Source organism: Falco biarmicus, unplaced genomic scaffold (genome assembly GCF_023638135.1).
Source record: "Falco biarmicus isolate bFalBia1 unplaced genomic scaffold, bFalBia1.pri scaffold_27, whole genome shotgun sequence".
Lineage (NCBI taxonomy): Eukaryota > Metazoa > Chordata > Aves > Falconiformes > Falconidae > Falco > Falco biarmicus.
This window is the reverse complement of record NW_026611833.1, coordinates 4,257,590-4,267,922: the sequence shown is the minus strand read 5'-3', so window position 1 is coordinate 4,267,922 and position 10,333 is coordinate 4,257,590. Positions and strand designations below refer to the sequence as shown.

The following is a 10,333-nucleotide window of genomic DNA, read 5'->3' as shown; positions in this document are numbered from 1 at the left end:
CAAGCAAGAAAGAAGCCCCTTGGTTCTGCTGGCCTGCCCGAGACACGGGCAGATGGAGCTTAACAGCACGTGTCCCAGCCATGAGTCAGGGGCTGCCCTACGCGCTGTGTCAGGCAGAGGCGACCTCACCGCCCCTTTCCCAGGCACATTGCTGCTGGTGGCCTGTCCCCTCCGCAGGCAGAACTGGCCTCACTGCCCCCGTCACAGCCATTGGCTTCCTGCTGGAATGTGAGTCCCTGAGACACAACTGACCACGAGATACCGTCCTCAGCCGTCACCCTCCCCGTGGCCCAGCACCCAGCAGATGAAGGGAAGCTTCTGTCAGCCAATTTATCTCATGGATTTCCTACCTACCATTTGGGTGGAAGAACAGTCCTCAGGGGAACTGCTTTGTTTCTACTGGACCATGTATCGTCTCTGCTTCTGCGCCTCTGTTTTCCCTTCTTCCCCCTGCTATCCCATCCCAGCTGAGCTCTCCAGGGAAGTGAGTCAATGAGTCCTAGAATATCTCAGGTTGGGAGAGGCCCCTGTAAATGCCCTTGTCCAGCTGTCCTGCTCAAGGCAGGGTGAACTGGATGGCATCTCTCAAGGGCTCTGCCCACTTTGGCATCATCCACAGAAGGGTCTGGAAAGCCACTTTGTCAGCTTGTACTGGGAGACAATAAAGACATTCAACACAGTTGGCCCAACTGCTTGCACTGGAAGATGCCACTAGTCAGTGGCCACCAGGAGGACTTGACCACTGGTGACATTTGGTCTTGAGCCCCTGTGGCGTATGATGCACCGACTCTGGGAGAGGATCGAAGGCACGAAGACACTCAAAGACACCTCGAAGACACTTTATTAATCAATAATCAAGCAAGCCTTTTATACCTTTGCAGGGGGCCGACGTGTCAGCCTGTAACTGTGCTCAGCAATTTTCCACTCTGGGCTCTTTTTTTATTACAGACACAGCAGCTCAGCAACTCCCTTTATCTACAAGGCCACAAGCTCTGCAGACCACTCCCTATCTTCAAGGTTCTCCTCTTGCTCCCATGGCTTCCTTCCAACAGGCATAACTGTGTCTCTCTCCCAAGGTCGGGTTTCGCTCCCTGACGCTGTTGAGCTAGCTCGAGAGATAGCCACAAGCCCCCAGCCAACTTCCCCCCACAGTATCCTCCATTTCTTCACTCCAGAAGTCACCCATCTGCCTATACAGAAAGTGCAGGAGAAAAAGTCAAAACCCTTGCAAAGGTCCAGGTACAAACCATCCCCTTCTTGCCTCAATACGTATGGGTGCAGCAACCCCTTTGATGTCCCACAGTTACCTGGAAATGGCTGCAGGAGTATTTCCAGCGTCATTTCCCCAGACACTACGGTGAGGATGAGCAGCCTGTATTTCTCCCAGTTGTCCTTCTTGCTTTTCCTGAACAAAGGCTGGATGTCTGCCGTTTCCCAGGACCCCAGAACCTCCCTGATTGCTCGGACACATTTGAGGGCACCATCCAGAAAGGGTGCCGTGATCAGACCGAGGCACTTGCAATGAGCCTGCCCAAGGCGGGTGAGATGAATCTCCCTGGGACAGTGGCCTTTGTTCCTGCAGTCACACACAGGAACGGCTGTGCCCTGGGAGGTGTCCCCACCTCAGCTGGCCTCATGCACTGCTGGCGTGGTTGAACCCCAGCCTCACGCGCACAGGGGTGCTCAGAGGCACGAGCCCGTCCCTGGCACGTGTGGAGGCAGAGCACTGCAGCAGGCACAGTGACTGCCTGGCCTCCTGCTGCCCCTGCCAGAGGCTGGCAGCACCTCAGCCCGGGGGTGAAGCACCCTGCTCGGCACCTCGCGGAGATGGCCCTCGTCATGAGCAACGGGCACGGGGACCTCGGTTCAAGGAAGCACGTTGCAGTGCTGCATTCAGGTGGTCTCCACAAATCCAGAACATATTATGGAGGCCAGCACCGTCACAGAGTGCCCGTTGCCTGCCCCTGCCTGCGCTCACAGGACTGCCATGCAGCACGGCGGTGACCAAGCTGCCAGAGCACTCAGGCCTTACACCAAGGCATGGGGTCAGAAGGAGAGTGTGGAAGTGGAAGGAGGACAGCACTGGAGAGCCAAGGGCTGGTGTTCCCTGGTACTGCTGCCATGCCAGGAACCTTTTCCCCTCCGTCTGTGGACACAGGAACAGTCCCTGCAGCTCCAGAAAGGCCTTGGAAGGAAGAATCCCAGCAAAAATAAAGTTGCCTAATGGCCCTTTGGCTTTGTTAGATGAGGAGAGAGCAGGGCACCTTCAGAAAAGAAAATCACAGAAGGAATTAGAATGGGGACGATACCTTTGTCAGAAATGAAATACCATGAGCAACTACAACAAATTCAGAAGACAGTCTGGGTCTGTGATGAACTACATTATAAATTTTATTCATAATTTTATTCCTTCAGAACATCCAGTTATCATTTTGCACATTGCACCCTTCAGCTCCTGGTTCCTCATGCTGTAGATGAGGGGGTTCAGTGCTGGAGGCACCACCGAGTACAGAACTGCCACCACCAGGTCCAGGGATGGGGAGGAGATGGAGGGGGGCTTCAGGTGGGCAAACATGGCAGTGCTGAGAAAGAGGGAGACCACGGCCAGGTGAGGGAGGCACGTGGAAAAGGCTTTGTGCCGTCCCTGCTCAGAGGGGATCCTCAGCACAGCCCTGAAGATCTGCATGTAAGACAGAATAATGAAAATGAAACACCCAAACACTACTAAGACACTAGACACAATAAGCCCCACTTCCCTGAGGTAGGTGTGTGAGCAGGAGAGCTTGAGGATCTGTGGGATTTCACAGAAGAACTGTCCCAGGGCATTGCCTTGGCAGAGCGGCAGTGAAAAAGTATTTGCTGTCTGTAGGAGGGAGTTGAGAAACCCACTGGCCCAGGCAGCTGCTGCCATGTGGACACAAGCTCTGCTGCCCAGCAGGGTCCCGTAGTGCAGGGGCTGGCAGATGGCCACGTAGCGGTCATAGGCCATGACGGTGAGGAGAGAACACTCTGCTGAAAGGAAAAAGACAATCAGGAAGAGCTGTGCAGCACATCCTGAGTAGGAGATGTCCCTGGTGTCCCAGAGGGAGTTGGCCATGGCTTTGGGGAGAGTGGTGGAGATGGAGCCCAGGTCGAGGAGGGAGAGGTTGAGGAGGAAGAAGTACATGGGGGTGTGCAGGTGGTGGTCACATACTACAGCAGTGATGATGAGTCCGTTGGCCATGAGGGAGGCCAGGTAGATGCCCAGGGAGAGCCAGAAGTGCAAGAGCTGCAGCTCCCGCGTGTCTGCCAATGCCAGGAGGAGGAACTGGGTGATGGAGCTGCTGTTGGACATCTGCTGCCTCCGGGCATATGGTCCTGTCACAGGAGAAAAAGACAGCGATAATTTAGGGGAGACTTCTGCAAGCAAAATCAAAGCCATTTCCCACAGACCATCCCCCCGTCACACACAGACATCCCTCTCTTTTCTCGGAGACCTTCCTGCAGCTGTGTGGCTGCAGCCCTGCTTGGTGCTGGCTGTGTGGGTGATGAAGAGCAGGGCATCTGCCCACGGGCTCTTGACCAGCCAGCCCCACTCTGCAGCAGTGGGTGGGGGCAGGGACCAGTCCTGGTGTTTAACTTTGTCCTCTGAAACCAGTGCCAAGGCAGAAGGGCTGGTCAGCGTCTGCAGCGCCAGTGCTAAGGAACGGGAAGGGTGAAGGCATTGTAAGAGAGCTTTAGTTTTTTTCACAGCTCCCCCCCATCTCTCTTGTTGAGTATTTTCAGATGTCAGAAAAGCAGAGCATTTTTGCTGCCCTCCGGTGGAACAGAGTGAGGTCTGTGAGGCAAGAGGATTGCCTGTGGGTGAGTGCCCAGTGAGGGGAGGTGGTCTGTCCTTCTGGTTCCCAGTTTCTGTGGGCTTGCACCTTCCTGAGATGAATGGTGGCCACACTCCCATGTTACCCTGAAATACCACAAGGCACTGCTGAGAACGGTCTGACCCACCACAGACCAGTAAAGGTTGTAGACTTTCATCAGAACTCAGCATCCCACCCACAGCAAAGGATACACAGCTCATTTCACCCACCCCAGCAGTGTTTTCTCCATCACAGAAACTCTACGCATCTACGTGGGGCTTTCAGATCGCTAATGGGTGCGAGGGGACAGGTTTCCATTCTGGAGGGCAACGCACTGCTTGGAAGGGAACTTCAAGGAGGTAGCCAAGTGCCCTAACAAGAGCATCAGGTTCAGGGAGAACCAGCCCATTGCCCAGCCCCACATAGGGCATTGCCCACAGCCCCACGGGTGAGAGGAAAGCTGGGACACTTGTTCCCATGGTCACACCTGCAGGAGAGGACCCACAAGGTCAGAGTGTGACTCTGCAGCTGAAACACCCATCCCCAGAGAGCCTGACAGCAAGAGCTAGAGAATAAAACTAACCCAAAACGGCAGAGAAAGAAGTAAAATTGCACTGATGGTCTAGGTAAGAGTGTCCAGGGCGAGCGAGCCAGGCACTGAGGGCAGCGTTGCCCTTGCCCAGCTCTGTTCGCCACCTCCCACACACCAACACTGCCGGGCAGCTGCTCTCAGCCCCTGTGCTCTGCAGAGGGACCGGGGCACGTGGCTGCAGAGCTGCACCGCGGCTCTGCTGGAGCTCTGGCTGCAGAGGGGGTGGCTCACGCCTCGGGACCCCCAGCCCTGAGGGCAGAGGCTTTGCTGGGGGGAGAGCAGGCCAGGGGGATGCCTCAGAGAAAGGGGTCTGCACTGCACATGGTCAGAGAGAGCTTTCTGATTCTCCCTTCAACAACAATTCTGTCTGAAGTTTCCTATCAGTCCTTGCAATATCCTGGATGTCAGGAGACTTTCCTTGTGGGAGGTATCTCCCTGTGCCAGGTCTTTCCCTGTCAGTGCTCACAGACCACATCTCTGCCTCTGTGCACTGGCCCCGCACAAACGTGCCTCTCTGAAGGGCACTGGCTGGGCACAGGGTCCTGCCCGCAGGGGGAAAAGGGCAGCTCAGAACGACCCTGATGGCTCCAGCAAAGGTGCTGCTGCTGCTGTTCATAGGCGGAGGAGTGGCTGAGGGCACTTCAGGAGGCTCCTGGCAGACCTCCTCATCACTCAGAGTTACAGCTGGCAGTCTCAGGGACATCTTCAAACTCGAGCTCTCCATTAACATTTCTGCCTTCCCTCTCCTGCCCCCAACAACAGAAAACTGAAAACACAGATTGAGGAGAGCCCTGGATTTATCATAGCAATCCCTGCGCTGACCTTCGATACAAAAAGTCTCATCCAGACATATTCTGAGGGTAACCTATACTTGTAAGCAGCGCTCACCCTTGCGGCACACTCTCAACAGCAGAGAGATCCTTCCCTATCAGGGCTCAGTCCATACGCCCCCAGAGCTGCACGGGAGCCCCCCGGCAGGCTGAGAGCTGCCCCTGGCAGGCGGCAGAGCCCCTGCCCCAGCACACAGCCCCCTGGGCTGCAGGGACCCTGCTGGCAAGGACAGCCCTGGGCACCCCTGCCTGCACAGCCACCTTCACAGCCCTGCAGCCGGCCCTGGCACAAGGCAGCCCACATGCCCTGGCCCTCCCACGCTGCAGCAGGGAAGCCCTGCTCTGCAGCACACTGGCCTCCTCCACAGCACAAGGCTCCCACACGGTCCCACAGGCTGGGGGGGCCCCAGCTGCTGCAGACCCGGCTAGGAACTGCAGAGGCAGTGCCCTGCAGCCACACACTTACCGGCTCCAGGGCTCTGCAGATTTCTCCAGCAGGGAGCTCTCAGCAGCCTCCCACCAAGGGCTGCTTTTGAGCTCTCCCTGCCTCCCTCCCCTGCCCCTCTGGGCTCCCTCCAGCTGTCCCTGGGGCTGCAGGGGAACCTGCTGGGCAGCAGGATGAGGCAATCCCTCATGGGCCTTGCCTCACCTGGGGGGACACACTTATTTCCAGCAGTGGCAATTCTCTTACTAGAAAAAGTTTTGTGCAGGAGTATCAACTTTTGTTAACGCATTACTAGAGAGGACACCAGGAAGACTGCAGCAAAGGATCCAAGTACTCCTAAAAGAGCGTGTGTGCATGTGTGTGTCTGGTGGTTCTGCAGGCAGGGGCAGGGAGGATGTCTTCAGTGCTTCAGTAAGCCCTGCAGAGCCCATTTCAGCACTTCATTGCACAGTCCGAGGGCTCAAGACTCAGCTCTCCCTTGCCCAGGCCATGTCTCTGCTCTGAAGCAAAGCCTTTGCACCCCCGGGCTCGGGGACACTTGGTACCAGGTTGCCTCATGGCCAGGCAGAGCTGGGCTGGTGCCACAGCTGGGGGGCTTCAGCCCAGATGTGCAGCAGGGCCCTCAGCCAGGGGCCCACGCAGAGGCAGCTGCAGCCCGTCCTGTTGCAGACAGAGCTGTGACCCTGAGGGAACCAAGTGCCAAGGCAGGTGGCAGAGCTCAGCACAGCTGCTCGGCAAGGACAGCAGCCTCCAACAGCCCAGGCATCCACCACGCGGTTTAGACCGGTGAGGCAATTCCAGGGCACCCGAAGGAGCGTTCCCTCCTTCTGCACAGGCCACAGCCTGCCAGTGTATGACCTGGGGCCTGCACTCTGCTGCTCTCCTGCCTCACTCCCCTGGGAGATGAGACTCCACCATTTCTTTGCTCCTAGTACCAAGGTGGACACGAATGATGCAGGGTTTCAGATCCAGGGGAGCATCGCAGCTGCTGGCCCATCTGGCAGCTGTGCTAGAACGCTGATGCAAAGAACCTGCAGACACCTAAACGTGCATTGTCACTGTGCTGCCCTGTGGCTGTCAGCGGGCGGTTACTTGACCACTGGCTTGCAGGATCCCACCAAGCCTCTGTCTCGCTGCTCCCCTCCTTCTTCACTCACCTCGATGTCTGTAGGGCTGTTCTCTCACATCATTCTCACTCCTCTCCCTTTCTGCTTTGTCCTTTGAGAGACCAGCCTGAGGGGTCTTGCCATACAGGTTAGCCTATGGCAGTAAGGTCTCCCAATCGCCTCCTGATACCTAAGCTCCCAGAAGTCCAAAAGAGACACCTCTCACTTCAGGACAGCCCACCTTCAGGAGCTGGGTGGCTGCAGGCTGCGCTCCAGAAGGGCACAACTCTCCGGTGGCATCGCTGTGTGATCAGGGAGCCCCATGGAGAAGACACCCCAGGAATGCTGCTGGGTAGCTGTGCACAGGCAGCTGCAATGTGCCCTCTGTGTCCCTGGCTGCAGGGGCAGAGCGGAGATCCTTCTCAGGTATGATGAGGCAGCATGAGGAGTTTGCAGATCGGTACTTGGAAACTGGCTGCCTCTGCTCTCAGCAGCGTCCAGTTCCTTCTCTGGGAAGCACTGGGGGTGACAGTCCTGCAGGTCAAGGAGCTGCCAGCACAGGGCAGCTGAAACCAGGGCGGGTGGACAGACTGGCTGTCCTCAGTCCGCACAAAGGGACTGTCTCTTTGCCTCTCAGGGCCCACCTGATGGCACCTGGAGTGCAGCAGGAATGGCAGTGCCAAAACCACTCCTCAGCTGTGGTGGGGCAACCGGAACAAAATACACAGAGAAAAATCCCCTCAACTCCGCTCCATAGTTGGGTGAACACGGGGTGGCAATGCTGTGAAGCCCTTTGATGCCCTGAGTGTATTTAATCCTAGATCACGCCACGTTCCTATTTCGCTACTGCTGTAGGGAAGGACTGACTCCTGCAGAGCCCACAGCAGAGTCTCCTACTCCCTGGAGCACCCTCAGCAAAAACCAACTCATGAGAGATCTACTAAAGGTCTTCGGGAAAGCAGAGAGGCCTTTTCCTTGGGGTTCCTCTGAGAAATATGTTAGGTTTTGCTCAGCAAAGTCTTGCCTAACTCTTTTCCCTCTCAGACAATCTCTGTGCCAGGAGGCACCAGATGCCAAGTGGCTACCCCTTAACCCAGTTCCTCCTCCTGGCATTGGCAGACACGCGGGAGCTGCAGGTCTTGCACTTCTGGCTCTCCTGGGCATCTCCCTGGCTGCCCTCATGGCCAACAGCCTCATCATCACCACTGTACTGTGCGATCACCTCCTCCGCACCCCCATGTGCTTCATCCTCATAACCTCTCCCTCCTCGACCTGGGCTCCATCCCCACCATTCTCCCCAAAGCCACGCTCAGTTTCCTGTACGACCAGAGCCATCTCTTACTGAGGATTTGCTGCCCAGCACTTACTGATTCTCTTTTTCATTTCAGCAGAGTATTTTCTTCTCACTGGGATGGCTTATGACTGCTTATGAGATTTGCCATCTACCTCGCCAACCTGACAGCCTGCAGTTGTGCGTGAGGAGCTCCACAGTGGATGTCATTTCCCTCAGCTTTACAAAACTCTGGCCATGGTCTCCCTCAGTGTTGTTCTGCCCGAGTGAGGCCATGACACTCTGGGTGCGAACAGAAAGAGATGAGTAAAACACCAGCTGGATGGTCAGGCTGAGAGAGCAGTGGGGAAGGGCTCACACCCCACCTGGAGGCCACTGGGACATACTGGGGCAGTGTGGGCAGCACAGGGGACTCTCCTGATTACAGTTTAGGAGCTGTACACATGACCCAGTGGAGGCAACTCTCACAGTGTCTGTCGGTGGCACCAAACTGAGAGGAGCATCCCTGTGCCCTAGGGATGCCATGGAGGGGAACCCTGGCAGGTGGGGTGGCCGCCCTGGCAGGAGCTGCACAGATGCAGGACGGACCAAGGGCAGAGCCTGCACCTCCCTCGCATGGACTAACACCCTGCAGCTGCAGGGCCTGGGACCTGCCTGGCTGGGCAGTGTCTGTGCAGAAAAGGCCCTGGTGGTGCTGGGGGACAGAAGGCAAAACACAATCCCAGCCCGTGACCTGGTAGCAGAGGCAGCCAGCAGGGCCCTGGAGCGTATGAAGAGGTGCCTTGCCAAGGCAGTGAGGGAAATTATTTTTTCCACGTTATCATCACTCGTAACACCACATGTAGACTGCTGTGTTAATATTTTGGCCTTGACTGTGGAGGGAAGAGGGGAGGAAGCGGCTGGGTGGCTGCTGGGCTTTTGGCCAGTGACAAGCCATTACAGCGAGGAAGGTGTGTATGTGGGAGGGAGTTGAGGAAGGAAAGGAGGCAGCAGAATATCCTCAGGACTTAGAGGGCCATGGTTTCATATCTTTTGCTACGCCATTCAGAATGAAGCTGGGAAGTGATGCTGACATTCCGAACCAACAAGGTCCATAGACAGGCCAGGCTGTTCCTATGGTTGTGCCTGGAGACCCGCACACCTACAGCACAGGTTGTGCTGGGGCTGAATCTCCTGCCTGGCTTCAGTGGGCTCCTGGAGCCATGGACAAAGCTTTGGGTGGAGGCCCCAGGTGAGGCTGGTCAGGGCCAGGAAGGCCTAGGGATGCTCTCAGGGCCCTGCCCCCATGGGATCCCACCTGCCAGTGCCCTCAGCAGGCCAGGTTCTCCTTCCCTCCTGTCCTGGGCTGTGCTCTGCTGCTCTCCTTCCACACATGCCTGGCCATCAGGGACACCACAACTGCACACTACTAGAAGCAAGGTGGCACTGGTCTTCAAATCCCTGAGCAGATTGTTGTCTTTGGGGAGTCCCAGGTGCAGATGAGCATCAGAGTGGGTGGCCTGGTTGGTCTGGGGAACTCACCCACAAGCCCCTGGGCTCCTGGCATCCTTGCTTACCTGTGCAGTGATCACCAAGGAGACGGATTCCCCCAGAAGAGACAGGCTCTGTGATCCACAGGTTTCCTCAGGTCATTTCAAGCAGACATTGTTCATGCCTCACCCTGACTGTATGACCTGTCACTCTGTCCTGGCTCGGGCTGGCATGGAGTGCATTTTCTTCACAGCAGCCCTTCTGGTGCTGTGCTTTGCATCCCTTCCTAAGGCAGCGCTGACCACACACCAGTGTTTTGGCCACCGCTGCAGAGTAATCACCAAGGCTTCTCTTTCTCACACTCTGCCTGCGCTACAAGGAGACTGGGGGGACGCAAGGAGCTGGGGCAGCTGACCCCCAGTGACCACAGGGATATTGCATATCCCAGGGCGTTGTGCTCATCAATAACAGCTCGGGGAAAGGAGGATGAAAAGAGGACATTTGTGATCGTGGCATTTGTCTTCCCGTGTCACTGATAGATGTGCTGAAGAGCAGCTTTTCTGGGGATGGCTGAACCCCTGCTGCCCATGGCAAGGAGTGAGCGAATTGCTCCTGTTGCTCTCCTTGCACACAAAGCTTTTGCTTCTCCTATTGAACTGTTATTTTCCTGACCTGTTAGTTTTCCTCTGATCCTCTCCCCCATCACGCTGGGCATGTAAGGGGTCAGTGAGCAACAGATGCTGGGCATTTGGGTGCTGGCCAG

The 10,333-nt window shown here is 56.5% G+C and overlaps 1 protein-coding gene across 1 annotated transcript; it reads right to left on the bottom strand.

Annotated features, from left to right (window-relative positions):
- Positions 1-2,395: 2,395 nt before the first annotated feature.
- On the bottom strand, positions 2,396-3,349 carry LOC130143412 (olfactory receptor 14C36-like). Its single transcript, XM_056326096.1, has one exon. It carries the CDS (start codon positions 3,332-3,334, stop codon positions 2,396-2,398), a length of 939 nt encoding a protein of 312 aa, XP_056182071.1. The 5' UTR covers positions 3,335-3,349.
- Between the last annotated feature and the right edge of the window lie 6,984 nt (positions 3,350-10,333).